Below are 23,367 nucleotides of genomic sequence, written 5' to 3' on the forward strand. Positions count from 1 at the left end.
TTGCTGCGCGACGCGGAGGAGCGGCACCCACTCGCCAGCGCTGCCCGGGGCTCCCAAAGCAAACCCGGCCCCCGTGGCGGGACGGCTCTCACCCACCCCGGCGCCACGCGCCGGGCCGGGCACGGAGGAGAGAGGGAGAGAGAACACCGGACCCACGCTCCCCGGCCGAGGAAGCCGGTGCCGGGGCTGCGCCTTTAAGGGGCCGGGGGAGGCGGTGGCGGCGGGCGGGTCCCTGCGCGCCGGGGCCGCTCCCTCCCGCCCTCCCTTCCCCGCCGGCCGGCTGGGAGGTGGGCAGTCCCCGCGGGTGTGGGACGGGGAGCCGGCGCGCAGCCATGGCTCTGCCCCTGCGCCGCCGGCTGCCGGTGCTCCCGCTTCTCCTGCTGGCAGCCGGCGGGCTGGGGGCGGCGGAGCGGAGCAGCGGTAGCGACAGCAGTAGCAGCGCCATGGAGGAGCTCGCCACCGAGAAGGAGGCGGAGGAGAGCCACCGGCAGGACAGCGTGAGCCTCCTCACCTTCATCCTGCTCCTCACCCTCACCATCCTCACCATCTGGCTCTTCAAGCACCGCCGCGTCCGCTTCCTCCACGAGACCGGCCTGGCCATGATCTACGGTGAGTGCGGCCGCAGCACCGCGCCTCGGCCCCGCTCCCCCAGGCAGCCGGCTCTCTGAGGGCCGGTGTCACCCCCGGCAGGTGCCGGGAGGGGCGGAGGCGGCGGAGGGTCCCGGTGCTCGGCCGCGCTCCGCCGTGTCGCCGCTGCCTGAGGCGAGGCGGCGGGCGGGCGGCGCCGCCGCGGCCTGGCTCGCGCCCCCCTCACGACGGGCGGGCGGGCGGGCGGCAGCGCAGGGGTAGGCGGCAGCGCAGGCGTAGGCCGCGCCCCGGGGGGAGAGGGAGCCCCGGCGCGGCAGAGCCCGTCCGTGCCGGTGCTCCTGCACCCCTCCCGTCAGCTTCCCCCGTCCCTCGGGCCGGGATCAGGCGAGGGGACGCGGCCCGCTGCCTCCCGTGCGGCTGCGGAGCGGTGTCCCGCCACCGCCCCTCGGCGACGGAGTGGCAGGGCACGGCCACGGGGAAGCGAGCTGGCCGGGGGGACTTACAGCAGTTTGGAGTACCGGGCCACGCAGGTCGCCGCAGTAAGGGTTTTTTGGGAAGGGTTATCCACATGCCCTGGCCGTGCTGTGGCACGCAGCGTGTGAAAAGCAGCGTGTTTAAACTTCGAGGCTGCGGGCTTTGCTCGCTGGCTGTCAGCGTGCTGCTGTCACGGGTGGCCTGCGCCTGCCGGTTGCTGGCTGACTGCAGTGACACCAGGCACCCTAGGCAGTGCCCGCAGCTCTTCCTTAGCCCACCCGGTGGAAGAAGGGCTTGTACCGAGTTGAGTTTGTCCTCTCCAGCCCCCCCTCTCCCCCAGTGGATGGGAGCAAAGGGAAATAAACCCCTCGGCAGAAGGTGTGTTCTCCCCAGCGTTCGTGGGGCAGATGATTCGGAGGAGCTGGGCTCTGCGCTGGTATGGTTAATGGCTGGCGCAGAGGCCCGTAGGTGAGCCTGAACCCGGAGTACCCGCTCTGCTGTTAACTCACGCAATTGTATTTCGTGCGCGGTTCGCTACGTGGAGCATAAACAGTTGCGATGAGAAGCAGCCATCCGTTTAAAGAAATGATTTGTCTGACGGTGATTGGCTACTGCCATAGTGCCGAGGGCACTTCTTCTCCTCCGTGAGCCGAATCGGTTCCTCCTGAACGGTGTGAAACACCTACCCAGTGCTGGCCGGGATAAGCACGTTGAGGGTAACCACGATGACAAATTCAGCACTCGAGGGGAGGAGGAAAGTGAACCATTTCCTCCCCGATGAGTACTACTGCTCTTGAGAGCTATGTGATTGCTTGCAAAGCAGTGGAATTTTCCTCTGCTGATGCTTCTCTTAAACTACCTCGATTTGCTCTTAGTCACTGATTGCTTTGCTGCATTGCTGTGTATTTCACATATGCTTGTTGTTGAAAAGTGGCAAATTAACGACTGGGCATATAACTAAGTTATGCACTAGCATGGTAATGCTTAGCAGCTGAATAGTGTTCAGGAGATGGTAGATTAAGTGTATGTGCTGATCACAAGAGACAGGGTAAGGTTGTATTGAAGATGCTGTTCAGATATTACCCTGGTGTTGTCACCTTCAGAAAGTTAATTTATATTTTATGATTAGTTCAGTGATTCAGTTGTTTTAGTTGATGAGGGAAATCTTGTGTAAGTGGGGATGCTAATGTGTACAATACAAGTACCAGGGCATCAGGGGCATTTGGGTATGCATTTTGATGAGCTGTGTGGAAAATAAGAAATTGTTCAACTTCTGCCTCTGATTAAACTCAAATTAGCTTACTCTGATATCTGGTTCCTGATCGATGAAATCACAGAATCATTAAGGTTGGAAAAGGCTTTTAAGATCATCAAGTCCAACCGTCAACCCACCCATGCCCACTAGACCATATCCTGAAGTGCCACGTCTGCACGTTTTTTGAACACTTCCAGTGATGGTGACTCCCCCACCTCCCTGGGCAGCCTGTTCCAATGCCTGACCACCCTCTCAGTGAAGAAATTTTTCCTAATATCCAATCTAAACCTCCCCTGGTGCAACTTGAGGCCATTTCCTCTCGTCCTATCGCTAGTTACTTGGGAGAAGAGACCAACACCCACCTCACCACAACCCCCTTTCAGGAAGTTGCAGAGAGTGATCAGGTCTCCCCTCAGCCTCCTCTTCTCCAGACTGAACAACCCCAGTTCCCTCAGCCGCTCCTCATAAGACTTGTGCTCCAGACCCCTCATCAGCTTCGTTGCCCTTCTCTCGACACGCTCCAGCACCTCAACATCCTTCTTGTAGTGAGGGGCCCAAAACTGAACACAGGATTCAAGGTGCGGCCTCACCAGTGCCGAGTACAGGGGCACAATCACTTCCCTACTCCTGCTGGCCACACTATTTCTGATACAGGCCAGGAGATGGATGCTAGTTTCCCAGTTGACGTACAAGTGCTGAAATTGTATATTAGGAAAGGCACTATGCTATAGCCCTTTCCGCCCGCTGGCAGCACTGCCAAAAGAATGATTGGCTCAAACCATTGCACGTTATTGGTGTGCTCTCACTTAATATTTTTGTTTTCATAGATTATTCCTCAATACACTCGCCTTCTAAATGAGACCCTTTATTATACCAAAGTACATGCTGTTTTCCCTCCCAAACAAACTGACTCTTGCCATGTCATGGCAAACATCCGAGGAACTATGTTTAGCAAGTTTGTTTCTTTTCTAACAGGGTTAACCCTCATGGCAGTAAAGCTCTGTTGAGGCCTGGCTTCACTTAAGCATTTTGCAGACTTCCTTTAGAGCAAAGAAAACAACATAGCAAGTGTCATAGTAGCTGTCTGTTATACTTCTGATAACCAGGCTTTATTGTTCAAATAGGAGTTTGTCCTCTTCCATCTTTGTCACTTAGACGATAGCGGTTCAACTGAGAGATGGGTTTCTGTTTTGCTGATAACTTGGTATCTGAGAAATGCACATTTTTTTCATGCTATGTGTGTATTTAAAGTGCATATGTTTGATCAGTCTGAGTTAAACACAAAATCATAAGGCAATATTTCAACCAAAGTGTTTGTAATCCTAAAAACACAAGTATCTAGCATGAAACAGTTCTGGGTGTCTAGGTGTTCTCATAAGGATGCATTTCATAGTATGTAACTGGTGTAGGCCCCAAACTCTCCACAGTAGGTAACTTTCACATGGTTTCATGGTCAAGTCTACAGCACTTGTACCATTTGTGGTCAATTTTTCTGACAGAAAGAGTAAAGTGTTTCTATCACAGCAGTTTTAAATGCTACCTGAATAAGTGGCTTTCATTTACAGGAGAAGTAAGCTGGCAGTTCAGCGCTGATTAATTTTTATTTTGGGGACAATGACCTAGGAAAAACTGTCTTGTTGCACCTAAAAACCCCCAAAACTGTTGGTTTTACAGTGATGAATCTTTGGATGATTGTATTACATCAAATACGCATTTGATCTGAGCTAGTTAGAACTGCAGGTCTTGGTGGTTGCTTGCTTCTTTTGCTCTTTAAGAAGAGGTAATGGAGCTGGGTTTCTTTTCTTCTTATCTAGCCATGTTGATTTACAGTAATGTGCAATGAGACCTCTTTCCTTGGGCGCAGCAGGAATCAGGTGGCACGACACTGGCTTGGAACGGTGAGCGGAGAAGCTGCCTCCAGCCAGAGCTTTAATCAACACTTCTCACTTTTCTGAGAATCCAGGTACGAGCACATCCTGTTCTACTTTCATGTCTCTGCTGTTGATTTGATCACGTTTCTGTTAAAGGTAGAATGTGTTTTACTCAGCTAAAAAGACCCAAGTACTGCTGATGCTGCCAAAGTCTGCATTTCTTCCTGACTTTGAGTAGCATGTTTTCTGCTGCTCGTTGAAGGAGAGGCATCTGTCATGCCTGACAGTTTCAATGTGGTGGTCTAATTGCTCAGTCCTCAACAGAGCAAAGGCTACTGCCACGTCCAGGTTTGCTGTGTTTTTTGTAACTTCATCATGCTAGCTGCTTCGACTGAAGATTAAGAAGTCATTAAAATCATTATGTAGTCTTTCCATGTTTCTTATTTCCTGTGTTGGCACTGTCTCTTCAACAGACAGCCGCTGTTTGTCTGTCTGTATTATTCTGATGTGTTAAATATCTTTCTCTGGAAACATCTGTTAAGATGGGAAATAACATGAAGTTTACATGAGTGCTTAATGACTTACAGTGCTGCTTTTTTTTGTGATGTGCAACTTAAAAATCTTATTTTTGATTAAGCAATATGAAAGTTCCAGACCTCAGCTGCACATGCTAGATCTAATGATCGTGTATATGAAAGAGGAAGAGACACAACTTTTTTGAACGTCATAAAATACTTTGCACCTAAAGCTGCAGGTTCAGGCACAATGCTGTTTTTAATTGATTATGTACCATGTCATCGCACTGTGATTATCTGCAGGTCATTCCACAAGATGCATTTGTCTTAATAAAGTGCTAAATACAATTGAATTCTGGTCTTGAAACTGTAACAAGGGTGTTGCTCTGTGAAAATTAAATATTTGCATGGGGCAAATGTTCTGCAGCTGCTCCAGCAACACTATTACTAATGCAAATCATCATGGAGCAATTAAAAAAACCCAACCAACCGAACAACCCACAACAGAGCAATTAAGGAATTGAGACTTTACTGACACATGTATGCCAACTTGTGACAGTGATGGTGATGCTCGCTTTTCTTTGTGCTGGCCTGAGTCCTAAGGGTAAAGTGTTCTGAGCTGTTTTTCCTGAAGAGGTTCAACTCCGTGTTTGGCACAGCGTGTTCTCCACTCTCTGCCGAGCAGCATCCCCATGTGGTCGGGAGCCACAGGACATGGGCTGTGTGTCTTGAGAGCCCAGGGAAGAGCTTAAGGGTGGTAAGTGATGGTGGCTCCTCAGCTCTCTGCTCTGTAGGAAGCAGCTATCTGTCCCAGCAGATCACAGAATCACTAGGTTGGAAAGGACCTTCAAGATCATCAAGTCCAACCATTAATCCAGCACCACCATGTTCCCTAAACCATGTCCTGAAGCGCCACATCCACATGTTTTTTGAACACTTCCAGAGATGGTGACTCCACCACCTCCCTGGGCAGCCTGTTCCAATGCAGATCCAGTGGTATCACTCCCATTAGGCAATTAGTTTGTCCCTCTCATAAGTGGTAATTTGGGTAACTGGCAACCTGCACATCAGCACAGGTATCAGTCCTACCAGGTACCTTCTTGACTGTGGGGTTGTGCTGGAACTCCCTGGGGGCCGTGCTGGAGGTAATGGTAAAAGCAAAGCCAGACTTGGGTACAGAGAAGTAAAAACAATATATGAAGAGACATATAAAACTTCTGTTGCCTTTTGTGGGTCAGAAGTGAGAGAGATGAGGTAAATGGTCAGAATAAAAATATCAGATTTATTCTGAAATACTCTGTATCAGACAAAGTTTCTGTATCCACAAAGTAGACACAGAAAAGGCCTATTTTTATCTCACCTGGCTGCAGTGCTCTCTGTTACAATTCTAGTCTCTACGCGTGCTAGAGATGACCTAATGCATCTCCATGGCCATCAAAATAATGGCAGTGTTGGTATTTAATAAGCCACTTTTACATAAGCATTCTCATACCAGATTTAGGAGCATAACTCTGAGCACCCAGTTTCGAGAACATTATCCTTTCTCTGGCAACCTGCATGTTCCTCCTGGATGTTATTTTAAATTACGTAGTTACAGGCTTTCAAAGCAAGTCTTGCTCAATTTCTTGGCCGCTCAGGACACTATAATTTTATTGTAAATCTTGTCTCTAAGCTTGCTTTGTGGCCTGTGACTGGGTGGAACTTAAAGTTTTATCTTGTGAGAAATTTTGGAAGAAATGCTATGTCTCTGTTATTAACCTACCTGTATTTCAGATTTGCTCTTCAGATGGGGTAGTTGGATAGTTTATAAATTGCTAATGTTTCTGAAATGTCTTTAGAGTACAATTTAGCTGTAGTCCTCAGAGTAGAGATTGTGGGGGGGAGGTTGTGTTGGTTGGTTTTGGGGTGTTTTTTTTGGTTTTTTTTTTTTTAGGGAAGGCAGTGGTTTTAATAGCAATTAAGATAAACCAACTAATTTTTATGTTTGTTAACTTCAGCTTCATGAGATGTTCTATGAAATAAGCACCAGAGTATGCTTCTGATCACCACTGTGAGCCAAAGAAGAGAGAAATGGCAACCCGGGTTTTCTCTACAGGAGAAGACATAACTGGCTGTTAAAGCTGGTGCTGCTCTACAGCACCACATGGTTGTAGGAACCAGATGGAGGCTGAAGGGGAAGGTGTTCCTTTGCATACACTGTAATTCTCACCTGAATTAGAAAGTTATCACAAACAGATGCCAGTTCTGTAATATTGCAGAGCTTGCACGTGTGCCTGCCTTCTCCTGCATGCGTGCTCTGTGACTGGTTGTGTTGGTAGGATTGTGCTGAACTGAGGTAACCTGATGGCTGGTGCATGAGCTTGTTGTCAGTCAGGTGGTTCTGCAGCATGTGACAGGTTAGCAGTGCTCTTGTCTGGGCCCTGTAGGCGCCTGGGACTTTCATTAGTCCACTTCAGAAGACTTTTTTTTTTTTTTTTGGCAACCTTTTCCAATTTTTCTTTGCTACCTTGCAATAGACATAGGAGTCTAAACAGGTCCTCCAAGGAATCTCCCTAAAACAACACAAGGACTGAGCTCCTCTGTAGATGCAGAGCCTCTGCAGCTGCTCCAGTAGCTTCTGCTCTTGGTGCAGATGAGAAGACTGAAAAGGGGATGGTAAGGGAGTATATAAAAGCTGTCAAGTCCTACAGGGTGCCCAAAACTGCTTCTCAGGTGCTGATGGTGTCCCCATCTCAGTGCTGCTCTACTCAGTCACTGGGGCTCTGTGTGTTTTGGGGAAAAGGTGGATGGGACAGTTGAGGTCTTGGTTTTCAGGTGTCTCCTTTCCCTTTGGTATCTTAGGCCTTTGTTTTATGGATGATTATAGACGGGTAATACGGAGTGTTTCCTTGGCTATGTTAAAAAATCTATGTAGCAGCTGGTGTGTAATCTTATCTCTGGGTTTCAAAATACAGCATTGACTTATACCTTATGCAAAACAGAATGCACAATTCTGACATTATTCTTTCCAATATTTAATTTAAAAAAAACCCAAAACAACATGTTGTGCTGGACTGAAGTGATTCTAGCCGTGCTTTCTCTTGCAGTGTGTCTTTTACGGACCTTTCTCACTTCCTGTGCTGTAGAAAGACTAGAGTATCTTAACACTGAAGTCATTTTCACCCCAAGCAATTAGTCACGCAGCAGGGTGCTTTCGGAAGTGCCTCTGGTACAACCAGTCCTGGGCAGCTTTTAGGTGCAGGACTGCAACCTGTGAAACACCTTTCTAAACTACTGCGTGTCCTGGGCTCGCTAACAGAGGTGGAATTCTGAAGACTTCTGCGGTGTGTGCTCCCAGCTCTTACTGTCAGCAAAGTTGGTACAACAGGAAACAGGCGTAAGCCTCGCCTCTGACCGGCTGGGGCCCAAACCCTCTCTTCTCAGGGAACTGGCCTTGCCTCCAAACTGGGGTGGTTTCCCACAGCACACACAGATAGCTCTGGAAGCGGTGATGGGAGGGCTCGATTCCCTGTGACAGAAAAGTGACATCGTTCAGCTAATTATGCTCCCCCTTGTGTCCTCTGTCCCCACGAACCTCATTTTGTGGGTGCATAGTAGCCCTTTTTCTTCATCCTTCCTTCTGAAAGTGGGCCTCCCCTTACCAGCCTACTCTGTAGAGTCGTTCAAGACAACATCTTAAGGAGTTGGGTGAAACCTTTCCCTTGCTTCTGGTAGGGAGATATTTCCACTGTTTCCCCTGCTATCTGAACAACCATTCTCTCCGTTAGGTATAGTTGTCAGAATCCACCCCCCTACTGGTCAAGAGACCAGAAATCCGGAGCAGGAATCACAGGTCAGCCATCATTTAAAAAAAAAAAAATAAAGCCTCAGAGCTATGGTGTGTTATAGGATACCTCCTGCAGTCCAGAACTACATATCTTGGCCTGTTAGGGGCCAGCAGTAAAAATATTTTGCAGTTCCTATCTAGCCGTTTAACAGGTGCTGCGCACCATGGATGCTCTTTCCTTGATCACATGCTGACTGCTGTGAGTCCGGCGCTGAGCTGCTGAACTGTCCCTGTGTGTTCAGGAGACAGCCCCAGTGTTTAACTCAAGGCTGTTGTTTCCACTCTGACAGCCAGAAATACTAGCTTTTCTTTTCTTTTTTTTAAGAGAGTCCTTATTTGTGACTGAGGATTACTGCAGTATCCCCATTTAATACTGAGTATAGCCTTTCTCCCACTGCTTTAGACTAAGTAGTGTCTATATTGAAAGAATGTGATGCAAGCAATTATTTTTTCAGAAGGGCATTTATCTTGAAGGGTTTTTTACTAGTGTTGTAAAAAATACACAGTTGTTCTCAGCAGATCAGATCTTTTCTGTGTCTACCGAAGATGGGCAATTTAGCTCAAACGCACTGCTTCCCCCCCCCCCCTTAAAAGGCACTTCAGTCTGCTATTAACTGAGTGTGAAGGGAGAAAAGAGAAATGCTATAAAACTGCTTTTTTTTCATGCCCTGAAATCAGACAATTCAGATTACTTTAGAAGTGCATCAAGACCCTTGAAAACTATGGTGGAAGAAGCTGAGCCTTTTTTATCAGGGAGAAATAGGTGAAGGCGCCCCCTCAACTGGAATAGAGATGAACTGTGCTCTTAGCCAGGGGAGGTGCGTGTTCTCTGTGCTTTCTTCTTGTCTTCGGTGTTTCAAAGGCTGGGTTTAAGCTCTGCATTTCTCCTGATAAAGCTGCATGTGTGAGCCACGCATGGAAAAAGATCACACCCCTACCTGCCAGGTCTGTCCTGGCAAAGCTCTTGTAGGTCCAGCACTGCTGCCGGGAGGTGTCTGTGAGCTTAACCGGGCTGCTACCCCAGCTGGCCCAGCAATAGGGTAGCTCTGCCGCCGCTGGAGGGTCCTGCCTGTAAAGCTGTGCTGGTGGGGCTTGCAGGTCTGCTGTTGTCTGGGCTACTTCTCCATAGCTGCCGTTTTCTCTGCTAGCAGGGTTTTCAGACTACTCCCACCCTGTTAAATTAGGTTTTAAAGGCAGCTGGGAAGCACTGAAATACGTGGTGCAAACTTTTAAGTGCACGTAGTAAGTGTATTACTAGTTTATCCTCTGTTACTTTGTAAACCTCTCGGAGGGGGCAGTTTGAAGAGCAGACCTGTGGGTCTGATGGACACCTTGGTGTGCTAGCGTTGTAGAAACGTTTAAACAAAGTGGTATGCTTATTCTGAATGCCATATCTTTCCATAGTTGTCTTCACTTCTCACTAATGCTTAAAAAAATAATTAGTTCTGAGGAGATTTTTTTTTTTTAAGTGGCTGCTCTTTGACTCTTTCTTCTCTTTCATTATGAAGGTGAGGGACTACTGTGAACAAAAAAAAAAAGGTGGAAACAAAGGAGCATGGTGTAAATGTATTCTAAAATGCAATTAACTTGTCTGTGCATAAGATGAGTCTTCAACGTGCTGTGTGTGGATGCACTTGTGACTCTGACCATCAGTAGCTAGCTGAAGAGAAAGCTGCTCGTGTGGATTGATGTCCCCGACGTGTGAGATTCTTCCCTGTGTCAGCTCTGCAGCAGGGCATGCTGTGGCCGTGCTGGGTGCCAACACACCGGGAGTGCAGTCATTGCTTCTGAGGCTCAGACACTATCCAATTAATTCAAGAATTTGATTAAATATGAAAACTGCTGTTAACGTTTGCTATTGCTTTGAGTATGACATACTAATAGAAAGATGTTATAACTGATGATAGTTTAAAAATATCAAGTGTCCCACAAGGATATGACTGGCTTTGACTCTTTGAATCCGTTAGAATGGATAATATCTGTTTCCACACTAATTCTGAGAAATTATTCTCCCCCCCACTTCTTAGCACTTGATATCAAGTCCTTCAGTAGTGAAATGGGATCTGAATTTAAGGTTCCATATACCTCTCTGCTGTTGTTTTACTGCTGCACAGTCCTGTTTGCTCTTTCCTTCATGTCAGTCTTCATTGTGCTTACTGATTGTGTAATGGCCTTTCTCCTGGGAGTAGTTTCCTTATCCATGAGACAGCTTTACTGTTCTTCCTTAAATTGCCTTCTTAGTGAGCAAATTGTTAGTGTTTAGCCCCAGAGTCCACCCTCTCCTGCAGCTAGAGAACTTGCTTGACAGCCTTTGCTGAACATAAGTCACTTGCTATGGAGTTGGACACTTGCCCCAACCAAAACTCTTCTGAGGCTGAAGGTGTGTATTTACATTCCGTGTATACCCAGCACCATTATTTGCAGTCTTGGGATCTGGCTGTTTTTGTAGGTGAATTACAAACTCTACTTTTATACACTGTGAAGTTTCAAAAAAAAAAATTTTTGGAGAAGTAGAGTGTGTGTATGTTTGAAAGCGATCTGGGTTGGCTTTTTCGTATAACAGCAATCATCAAAGACTTAGCTAGCTTCTACCTAATTGATACTGTATTTGCTTGTCTGTGTATGTGCAATGAAGTTGATAACCTAAAGTGGCTGAGAGAGAACACAATTCATGCTTTATTTGTGTTTGCTAGTAGATAGCATATTTAAACTTGTTATCCTTGGCCTGAAATACCAACTTATTCCATCTGACTTTTAGCTTTGCTATGTAATTGACTCTAGCCTTTAGAAGTTGGACTCAATAGAGGAGTTTGAACTGGCACATGTAGGGATCTGTTTGGTTAGGCAGGAGGACTATGCCACCTGAGGTGGAAGGGGCATTCACAGGACATATGAAGCAGTGCATGGAGTTGTCATCACCGGCTATGCTGCAGTTCTGCAATGGCTGGAAATACAGGAATAAGCATGGAGGAAGAAAACTCACATAAAGGCTTATTCCGGTTGTGGAAGTGCCACCTGATCTTTCCTTCTGGGGTTATCTTTGATATTCTAGTGGGATATTATGTAACATTGCCTATCAAGAGCAGAGGAGGGTGTATGTATGTGACCTTCCACAGACATGTCTAGCAAGGTTGGCTGTAGCATCCTTTCCAGGCTCACAGAATTGAAGCAGGCACTTCAGCTTGTTTAACTTGTCTTGAAGCTTTATACTTCGGCAGTCATGGCTGCTGCACAGCATAAAGGATATGTTTTTGTCATGCCTATGTGCAATACTTGCAGGGAACATATTCTCACTGGACAATGTTTATAGTGAATAGTTTTCTGAAGGAGGTAAGTATTTTGGAGACATGAAGGTGTGAGTAAAGTAGCCTTAATGCTGAAATAGACTTCCACGTGGGCATCTGAGTGCCAGTACAACATTTCAGCCTAACCATTTTTGCTTTTCATCTCTGCACAGCAGTATATGAAACTTGGCAAATACTCTTTTTATGAAGCTGATTTTTATCTCTAGAAACTTTTAACCTTTTTCCCAAACACATTCATATATGTTAGAGCAATTGTTTACCTGCTCAGCCCCAGACATGTTCTTCAGGCTTCAGGGGCTTGAATGGAAAGATTGTGTTTCTGTACCAGGTTTCATTTTCCTCTGAAGTTCTGACTTAGCAAGTTCTTAGGGAGTTTGCTGCTCCCAAATCTCTCTCTCAGAGAGAAGGAGTCTCCTTAGAACACATAACAAATCTCTTGGGCTTCCAAAAAAATCTACTGGGTGATCATCCTCCTAATGATCTTTTACAAAGATTCATGGACCTAAAAATAATCTTTTCCTCACAGCTGCATGACCGAAGAGCTAGTGAGTGATTTTCTACTGGTGACCTGCTTGTTAAGCTGCAGTAACTAAATATAATTGCAGCATACTCAGTTTTATGTGTCCCTACATGAAACAGAGAAATGTCAACATAGATAACTTGGTGATACCTAGTACTTGCTATTTCCCTCTTCTCCATACATTAGCCTCAGAGAAACATAAAAAAAAGAGTTCATTGCTCTTGCTGGCAAATGTGTATATTTCAACACTTTTCAGTTTTCAACTCTAATGGTTTTGTCTTTTCTTCCAAAATGTAAAACATAGGACAGTTCTATTTCTTGTATGCTGTACTTCAAACACAGTTGCCTGCTCAGGGATAGAGGAAACTTTGCATTACATGCTGTGCATATGTATGACAGAGCCCCTCTCCTTAAGACTGGAAGGTCGGGGCAGGAGTTGTAAGCACAATCTACTTTGTGTTGATGAACACTTTCTTCTTAGCCTGTTGAAGCTAAGGCCCCCCATCAGGGCCTTAATCTTTTAGGTGCTGCTTAAATGTATAGTTAGGTTCTTAAAAACAAACAAAAAGTGCCTCTGAAGTGTTTGATTTGCTACTTTGCTGACCAAAGTCACATGTCTTTTCTCTGTTACTAGACCACAAGTTATTTTCCTGCATTAGGGGCAACCTGTACCACAGCTTCAATAGAAACTAGTAACTCCCAAAAATTTGGAGGATGATACCTGTATGGATTTTGGTAGTCTCCTTTTCCCCTTTCTCTCTTCATACATGAGTTGTTGACACAGATACAGATAAATCTTGCCCTCTGGCTCTTGAGTATTCATTTCTGGTCTTCGCATTTAGCTCTTCTGAAAGAAGTACTATACTTATTTTGCCCTCTTGCTTTTTTGTTGGAATTGCCTAAAACGCTTTCCTTGTCTGTTCTCCACTTCTCCCCAAGGTGCATCTAATAGCTTATCTTAATGCTGACAACTTGGATTCCTCTCCATATACCTGACCTTTTTTTCTTTTCTTTCAGTCTAAACTAAAATTATTTGCCTGCTTCCCTGCCTCTGGTGAGCATGTGGTAAATGGCTCAAGCTCAGAATGACTGAAATAACTTCTTGTCACCTTTTTCTTCCTTCTGCTGCCACAGTCTTGTCAATCACTTGGGCAGGTTCCCTGATCACTGCTGAAATGCTCTGTACCTTGTCTTCCCCTGCAAGCTGTTCAAGCTGTGCAGCTTCTTTCTAGGTAACATGTATGTAGGCTATTCATTCCTATCTATCTTTACACAGCTGTAGTTCAGGCTTTCATTGCTACATTGACTCCTTCGATGCTCTTAAGACATGAGTGAAAAATTGTGTTCAGATTAAACTTTTGCTGCATTGTTATGAATAAGTAACCTTTTTCTCCTAGACCGTCTCTTGCTTTGTTGCTATATTCTCAACTGTCCTCATGATTCTGTGGGTATTGTTTTAGATTTTTGTTTTTAATTAATGCTATATGAATCAGTGTTTTTGTGAAGTGAAAGGTAAAGATGCCACTGTCTCTAGGAATATTTCATTATAACAAGAATTAAACTAACATTATTTAACTTGCTAATAGCCCGTGTCAAAAGCAAGACTTACTTTTCAGTCTTCGGACTTCCAAAGAAGGCTTAAAGTTTGACTCACGGGCTAAATGCAGGTTGCTCGGCTATAAGATGAAAACTTGGACCACTGATGATTATTTACTACCAGGGTTATGTTATGGGATTTTCTTGGAATGGCGAGTGAGGAAAATAACTCAATTTGTAACACTAGATTATAACAAATTTGTAAAAAATAGTCTTTTAGTAAATCTAATCTTCTGAGATTTTCAGAACCCTTAATGGCAGAAAAAGGCAATGCTTAAGGACAAAAGTTGGCAGCTCTTTCAATGATGGCAAGGTACCAGAACCCAAATGATGCAATATCTGCATGGTGTTTGCTGGGCACTGAGATCCTTGAACTGGTCACATTTCTGACCCACGTGTGTGCACCCACATACAACATGCACGCCTCAGACTTGAATCACGTGCTTTCCAGAATAGCCTGTTCTTGTGTAATACTCTCTATCTGAGCACGGAGACAGTTTTCTGATGCTTCACTTGATTGGAAACAGTATTTCCTTGCATTTGATTTAGTATTGAAAATATACTATTTTACGTGCAGAGATGGTATTTTTTTCTAATGACACCAGAAAAACTTGTCAACTAAAACTTAGGTGCCCTCTTTCTATTGTCCTGAAACATAAACTGAGTGTAATATTGTATGGAGAACATAAAAGGTCTATGAATCATATATTGAAAAAAATGTATGATCAATGGCAATCTGATGCACCTTAAGTAATCATTAGGTATACTCCTAAACTTTGACAATTCTTGCTATAGGTGATTTACCTGTTACAATGTATTTGCTTCACTGATGGACAAACTTGAAACAGTAGCTTGTTGATGAATGTGGATTTATGGGAAGTTCTCGAGTAGGCAGGAGTTCAAAGGCAGAGGGCTGGTACAACCAGGAGGGTGTCCTGGGGCTGTTAAAAAGTATTGGGAAGACCTTACTGATTCCTGTCAGCAGCTGTTTGCCAGAGGTCCATTCCATAATGCTGGGCTTCAAAGTTAAGGAAAATTCAATTTGAGCTGAACAAGTTCCGTGGACTTGGGGTTACTACTGGGATGTCACATTTGAGGACACGTTCTGCTAGACAAGTGGCTGTATTGACCAGGAGAATTTATCTATGACTTAGTTTGATGTGCTTGAGGATCGAGCAATTTTGTTGAAGCTTCAGTGGGCAGGAGATCAGCCAGTGCTGAAGAAGTCACCTACCCTGTCCAGAAAAAGTTGCAGAACAAATTGCTGGGGCAACAGGTACACCAAGGAGGAATGCTTGCCTGAATTGTATCTGCAGAGAGAGATTTAGCCAAGGAGAAGGCAGCACATTCAGCCAGGCTTACTGAAATGGGCTGACAGACTGCCTGTGGGAAGACAGAAGTATTCTGGGGGGATATGACTTTTTTTGAGGGGTGACGAAACAATGGCTGAAAAACTAGAAGCTTTTCTGCAACGAAGAAAAATATTCTGATTACTGGTCTAGGCTTTTCACTGCTACATTCTGGTGCTATTTGGAAGATCTTTCTGCATAGTCTGTAGGTCACAGTCCAATAACATCAAGTCTTTGAGATGATAAACAGGAAATCCTGAGACAGAACACTTCCCCTCAGGAACTTAACTGGGGAGGGGGCTTCTGGCTGCAGCCAGTGTTATAGGCTGTTGAGCTACCTGGCATATATTCTCAGAAGTCAATGCCAGTTGCATCATCTCTGAACTACCACAACTATATTGCTCAGCCCATAAAAATGTTTCTGGTCACCTGTTTATGCTGCTGTTTTTTCCTTCGTACTCCTACTTGCTTGGCACGCTTGAAGGGATGGTGTGATGGTAGAGAGCAGGGGAAAGGTTGGGCCCCTGCTGCTCATCAGCCTAAAGTTTGGATCAGTTCTCCTCACTACACTTTAGACCTGTTTACGTGGATGGAAAAAGAAGTGTGTGTATGTATTTACAGCTCCATGAAATACAATATTAGCATCCAAACATTGTAAAGCCTTAACCGTTTTTGCCTCCTAAAGGTGGAAGATAGTACTGGACCTGAAGCATGCCACAGGAAATGTTTGCTCAAAGCTGCTTGGGAAACTCGCTGCTGAATTTGGATCATGAGCTGTGATTCTGTCCTTAGTGATTTCCACCAGCGCCATCCTTTCTGTTCAGGGGAAAGCAGAGCCCTCTGCTCTGAAGCAGTCGATGCTGTGCATGCTCTTTGCTCCTGTAGTGATCATACAGTGTCCCGATTAAACTTGATCTGGCTTTGCATATCTTAACTGTGCCAATAACAAGTCCATGATTTTGGCTTTACAGCAGCTGTGTAAAGCAGGCAGGCTGCCATGTCCCGTATGGGAGGAGTGGGAGCACTGGAGAGCGTGCGGCTGCTGGAGTGCCCCTTCCCCATTGCTGAGTCTTAATCTGGTACGGGGGTGTGTCAGTGACTTCTTGTGCCTTTTTTTTCTAGCCAACAGTTATAAGGAGAGGTGATTATTTATTTTTTTTATGGTTGTCTGAGTATTGGTACAATACAGGTGACAAGGGGGGGTCACCTGGGCTTTTTCTGGGTTTTTTTGTGTTTGCCATGAGTGTCTTAGTAATGCACACAGCGCCCAATACTTACCTCATAAGATCCGCTCAGTCCTTTGTTTGTTTGATTCAGTGCAAGATTTTTAGTTACCGTTGTGACAGGAGAATTGTGGCATGCCTGGTTAACTTTCAGTTGAATTTAGTGATAAATCTTCCACTTAAACTGCTGGCAAAAATGATCTTTTGCTCAGAGAATAACCAAGTCTGAACCCAGTGCTCAAAGCTTATCTTTTAGTTGTGCCTAGTCATCATGCTGGTTTCTGAATATGTAGATTTTATATGTTTAATGATATCTGCCAATTTTTTTACTGTTATGTTTGTGGTTTAAAACTTGGCTGACTGCAGTCTGATGAGTGTTTTCCCAATGATCTGGCAGTTCAGTCTGTCAGCGTTTAGCATGAGTAACTGGGCACACCTTTTGTCTGTGTTTTGCTATTATAAAAATCCAGAAGGTGACACTGTCTTCTACACCCATCTGGATCTCATAACCTGAAACATTATGGTGACAAAGATAATGCTGTACTCATCCTCAAAGTTCTGCTGTTCCTTCTGAAGTATTATAGTTATTTAGGCCAGAAGAAAATGATAGGATATGTTAGCTCTGATCCCAAAACTGATCCTGTATACCTGTGGGTCTAATAACTAGGTAACACTTTACTGTAAGGAACAGTTATCCAATTTGATCTTCCATTTATTGTTGCTTAACCTGCTAGTATTTCATAACACGTCCTCTTGTTTAAATTGATACAGCTTGTTAAAAGCTTCGCAAAAAACCCTGTGATGAATGTGTATTTACTGGGCTGCATTATCTATTCTGTAATCTGTTATTTTAGAACTTGGGAGGTGATTTTTTTTTTTTATTCACATTGGGCTATAGTAAAAGCACTGTGCAGCTGGTTTGCCTGCTACTGAGGGAAGGCTCGCTGAAGCAGTAATTCTCTCGAGGTCTTTGGTGTGAATAGGCATCGCAGCAGTAATTTTTCTTTTCTCAAGAACTACTTTAATTGCTACAGCTTCAGAACCTATCATTGTCAGGAGCTGACATGAACATACTTGCTGTACAGAAGCAGCAGAACGCTCCACAATGCCCGTAACAGCATTTCAGCATATCCATAACTCTGTTTTATTTTTGTTGTTCCTTCTTTCTGTGAGTTACTGATCCCTAGACAAAGGATTGGGGAAAGGTAGTCTCTCTGTGTATTTGGGAAGGAGGGTGCTGCAAAATAACTTTATACAGAAGCACTTTGCAGCTTTTGAAATACAGCATCTGAATGGTGCAGTGCTTCATAAACCCTTTCTGACTCAACTTCCACAATTTTCCAGTTTTGTTTTGAAGAGTGTGTATGTTTTCTAGCTGACTGTTGTACAGATCAACAAATCTTCAGTGCATGCTCTGAAAGCTTGGATTTTCTTTGGACGGATTTTCATTACGGCCGTATTGCTGTTCTTTATAACCTAAAGAAAGCCCGCATTCATAAGGATTACTGCATCTGCGAAGGATGAAGAATAAGTAGGAATGATGAACTCCAGTAGTCATGAATGGACGGATTGTCCCGGGATTTGTTCAATTGTCAGTATCTTGTGAAGTATTTGGGCTGCCAAAAAAAAAATGTTAGCTTTGGGTAACATACTCATTTTATTAGAAGCATAGTAGAGTACTTGGAGAAAACGTATTCCAAGACAGCACGTGACGTACTAGTGTATCTCTCTTCTGTGATTGATTTGTTTATTTCTCACTAAAAGACTGTAACTTTAGATTTTCATTCTACTTTCCACCACTAGCTGTGCTTGTCTTATCAGACAAGCCTTATCAAAAAGGTACTTGGAATTCAGAGTGGGATACTGCATTGTGATATGCCAGGAGCGCTGAAGAAGAAAGACCTTGCTGTACTGGCTGAACATTAGAGTAGATTCTGGAGTCTGAAGTCTTCCCTGTGTTCGCAAACATAAATAGTGTTGTGACCAAGAGTTGTGTGCCTTCAGATTCCACTATGCTGCCCCTGTCATGGTGGGTGGTAGTAAATGCAAGTTTTTTCCATGGTGTTCCGCACTTTAGCGGTTCTATCCTCAGTGATGCCAGTCTAAACTAGTTCTAAATACAGTGTTAGTTGGCAGTAGATGGTCACTGAGCACTTGCTGTAGTCTTATGTAGCATGCAGCACTTTGCAATGCTCCAGTACTAGACCAGCTAAATAACATCTCACATTACCAGTTTGCTCTTGATAGAACCATCTGGTTCAACTACGACCAACACTTTCAACAGATAAAACATTAGAAAGCTAGTACAATGTAATTTAAAATAAAGAATGAGAATGAAATTGTTTGGTAAAATGTTTTGCAGGGTATGGGTACCTATTGTGCCTGGCACTGACTGTGCAGAACAGAACAGAGATGTCTCTTGTGACTGACTGGGGCTTCTGATTCCATTGGTACTAACTGTCTTAGCAACTGCATGAAACAAATATAACACCTGTTAATATTGTATAAAAAATGTAACACTCATATGAGTGGTATTTATTGCACACAGTATTAATATTGCACACAGTATTAATATTAACATAATATGAAGAAGGTTATTTTGCCTTTGAGTTTTCACTATGGAATCTGTTTTGGTTGAGTCAACAAGCAGACCCATGGACTTTCATACAGCTACTGAAGTGGCAAACATTTAGTGGTGCTTTCTGAAGACATCTATAGTTAAAGAGAGAACCTTTCCTGAACAGTATTATGCTAGTGACAGGTCATTACTAAGCACAAGTCTTGCATAAAGAGCCTTTGAATAGCAAACCAAGAGCCTGAAAATAGTAGCTATTTGAGATACATATATTTAGAGGGAGGGAAGCAAGGGGGAAGAGATTTTTCCCTTGATGAAGACATAGTGCTCTATAATCCATATAGGTGCATAATTTGAATATTGTTTTCTTCAGATTTTCAGTCAAATAATTTTGCACACAGTTGCCGTCATTAGGATCTTTGCTAGTGGCAGACTTGAGCACGTAGTGATGTGCTTTTTTGCAGATCTCTGCTAATGTATGTGTGTTCCCTGGTTTGTCAGGAATTGGTGTGACTGCATTCCTTGACATCAGGACATCTGTGATTATTGCTGATAGAAGTTGTTAATTGAGTATTTGCATTTCTGTAGGCATTAGTTGCCCAGCTGTTATCTGTCAGGCTGGATTTGCATTGCTATAGTCATGTCACGGATTTTTTTTCTTTTTTTATGTTCCTATTTGACAATTTTGATAGGTCACACTGAAGGAACTGGCCTGTACAATACATTTGTATGAACCGGCTTCCACGCTACTTCTGGCACAGAAAATTGAATAACAATGTCCAATATTACTGCATCCCATGGTCATGTGGACTCCTAGGATGTTTCACCAGGTCTTTTGGCAACTACAAAAGCAATGACTGTCACGCTCCAAAAGTGTGTTGGATTAACCTGTGCTCTGCTCGTGCCCACTCTAAGAAAATGCATCATCATCTTCGTGTCAGCATACCTCACCCATGCTTCAGCATTAGCTGCAATAGCCCAACTTGTGCCTCACCTTGGGCTCAAGGATACTGTGTTTCTAGCAGCAATGAAGGTTAATTCCTAGATATTGTGGGAGATGGAGGGTGACCAAAACAGCGAATGTCTGCATCCTCATAGAGTTGACTTGAAAGGTCTATTTTACTCAGTGTTGTCTCTTCTTAGCCTCTAGAAGAGAGCTTGTATGTGGTATATGGAGCTGTTATCATGTATCGCATCTGTAAAGTTTTCTTCCTTGCTTCTGTTCTTTGGGAACATGACTGCTACTCTCTGAGGGCTCACAGAACCATTAAATCCTGTGACGTGTATGCAGGGGAGTGCTATTACTCCATCTTGCAGGTAAGGGGTTGTGGCAAGGAACAAGATCAAAAGCATTCACTGAATCTCTTTTAGTTGTCCCTTTTTGGTGCCTGCAGTTGAGATTGTCTTCTCTTGATGCTCCCAGATATGCTCTTGCGTATCAGTGAAGCTTGCAAAGTCTCACTACTCTTGCAAACCAGACCTCTAAATACTTGTTCAAGAAAGCCAAGTCATGCTCCCTTATGAAAAGTGGTTAGTGGTTGTTTGCATCACCCAGAAACTCTTAGAGACTCAAGCCTGGAATCCAGCTCTGCAGACAGCATGGCTTTGCTTTAAGGTTTTGTCGCTCTTGGATCTACCTTGCTGATGTCCTTTCCAATTTTTAAGAAACCTGACATGGTCTTAGTGTACAGCAGCCTCCTGTGAGTTGTAACAAGTCCAATCTTAGAGTAAATTCAAAATGTATGTTGGAATGAGGCAGGATTTCATGTTTGAGCTGTCTAACCCAGTGCAATGTTCTCATGTTCTGCCCGCTAATTTCTGGGAGCGGAGAGCCATTTTCTAAAAGCAAACTGAAATGAAGTTTATTGTGCTGCATGTGCAGAGTGGAACCCTTCAGTTAGCTTTAGAAAACTGTTCTGCACAAAAACGTGTTATTGGAGTTAAGATAAAGTAATGGTAGCAGTAGTGGAGAGAAGAGACAAGTCAGGGGATGTAGCTCCATGCAGTTTTGGTTACAGCTTTTTTGGACTCTGCTTCTTGGCAAGTGTGTTTGTCTCTGCTTCTATAGCCTGTAGTCACCCAGCCACCTTCTTCCTCCCTCTCTGAGCTATGTCATGGTGCCTTCCCTGCTCCAGTGTCTGTGGGTTTTGATCAAGGTAAATGTGGAAGCCTAGGTAGATACCCAGAATTGTTTCTAATCTTTTATAACCAATGCCAGAACCGTGATGGAAGCTTCTTTGGAGATACTCATAAGCTAATTCAGATTTTTCTTTCTAGTGTAGTGATTGTCTTAGCAGCTACAGTATAGAGCCTTTTCTCACTATTGTCACTTTTCAGAAGTCTTGACTTTCTTCTTTCAATCCCATTTTAAAAAACTTTTATAAAGCTCTTTAGTTAATTTTTTATAGCAAATTTGTTTTAAAGCATAGGCATTACTAAGGGCTTGGACTTAAGACCACTCGGTCTGCCACTGTTGGATTGCAAAGTCTTGAGTCTTGTTGGCATCTCCGCAATTTGTCTAGCCTTAATATTTAATAAGCCTGATACTCTGCAAGCTCCAGAGTGAGAGCAGTTCTTTTAAAAACCTCCTTGTGCCTTTAAATTCAGAGGTGTGATTGCAACACGGTGTCTGGAGGGTAAAGCAATAATCCTCAATTTTATGGCTCCATACTCTTGTTGTATTAAACGTTTTTAAGCAGTTTGCAGAAAGAATACTTTATATAGCACAGCAGGACCTTGGTTTTGCTCCTGATCCGTGGGAACTACTGCAAGTCTCAGGTTGCCTTTTCAGGAGGGTGAGCTTTAAGAGGTAAGTGACTTGTCAGAGGCTGCTTGTCCAGGCAGCGCTACAGCCTGCGTGTTCCGGTTGTCCGCTTGATGCCGAGTGGCTCACTGGGACCTCCAGAGGGAGCTGGTTGTTGAATGCACAGGTGATGCATGAGACGCGCAACCAGCATCCATCAGTGAAATGGCAGCAGTCGAAACTGCAGATAAAAGTCTGCTGATGTGCTAGAAAAGAGCAGCTGGGGCTGCTTCATGCAGACAAACTTGGTTTTGTTTGCCAAAGCCGGGGGGGAGGGTCTCAGGGAAATACAGTTGAGTAAACTGTTTCAGGCAGCATCTGTGAACATAAGGGCTCTTTCATTTCCAAACTTCTGATTTGAGCTCTGGTTTTGCCTTTGGATGCACAGGGGTCAATTTTCAGGATTGCTAACTGTCTGCAGGTTCCCACCAGTTGGACTTACTTGTGGTAGCGGAAAGCGTTTATCATATGCACCTTGTATCTCAGATTTGCTAGATCAAGTTGGAGGCTGCTGTTGAAACAGCTGCCTTTTCTGGTTTTTAGGCAGCCTAAACAAAGAATCTGACTTCCTTCTTTCTGCAAACTCTTAGCCAGTAGAAAGTCAGGAACAAATTATTAAAAGTATTTGTCATTACATTGGCATATTTCACCAAGGAAATCCATGATAAACATGATAACACTTTGAATTATTCTTGTGTAAGAAGCTGTGTGGCTGAACAGTTGGACTTGATGATCTTAAAGTTCTTTTCCAGCCAAAATGTTTTTATCATTCTATGAAACTGAAAAGCACTGCTCTAAGTTATGTGGTTTGGGAGTTTTCTAGAACTCTTCCAAAAAACTTCTCAGTTTTTAAACACACGGAAGTGGCTTTTTTTAGGTCTCAAAAGTGGTTTTAGCAAGTAACTTTCAGCTGACTTCTAAAGGAAAAAAAAGTAATTTTTTTCCTTTTCCCCTGGAGGCTTGAGTAAAATTTTGATAATTTCTTTCTCTCTTTAGTTACGTATGCAAGTTGCAAATGCTTTATAAAGACATCTCATTTTTGTCCTAATATGTGTTTAGATTTTGAACTTGAGCTTGAACTTTAGTATTAGATTTGTTTGTCAGACTTAAGTTGGTGCTTATGCTTCAACACTGTAATTTGTTTTGTTTGCAGTTGATTACTGTTCTTTTTTCCGCACCCATCTTGATGAACAACCTGAAAGATAAAACCATGGGTGCTCTTGCAAACTGGTAATGGCTTTTAAAAGGCAAATTATTAAATAAGAATTCTCTTCTTCAAGTTCAGCAGGGACTTTCAATGTCCGCAAAAAAATGAACTTTGTTTATAGCACTTTTGTGGCTTTTTTAACATGAATTGCACAAAGGAGATCCAGAGTCTGCCTATGGGGTGTAAATGAACTCAAGTTTAACTTGAGACATATTAAAACATAGCTTCTGGGATGTAGAAAGTTTCACGTTGGGCTGAAA

General features: G+C 43.9%; 1 protein-coding gene across 1 annotated transcript in view; it reads left to right on the forward strand.

The window, feature by feature from the left end:
• Window positions 1-332: 332 nt before the first annotated feature.
• The window catches only part of SLC9A7 (solute carrier family 9 member A7), a gene marked incomplete at its 5' end in the record, with an annotated part of 74,963 nt that continues 51,928 nt past the window's right edge, over window positions 333-23,367 (forward strand). The window contains one exon of the mRNA XM_082009334.1: window positions 333-609. Coding sequence (XP_081865460.1) covers window positions 333-609 — 277 coding nt within the window. The remainder of the gene's footprint in view (window positions 610-23,367) is intronic.

Source organism: Phaethon aethereus (assembly GCF_964289735.1).
Source record: "Phaethon aethereus genome assembly, chromosome: 1".
Classification (NCBI taxonomy): domain Eukaryota; kingdom Metazoa; phylum Chordata; class Aves; order Phaethontiformes; family Phaethontidae; genus Phaethon; species Phaethon aethereus.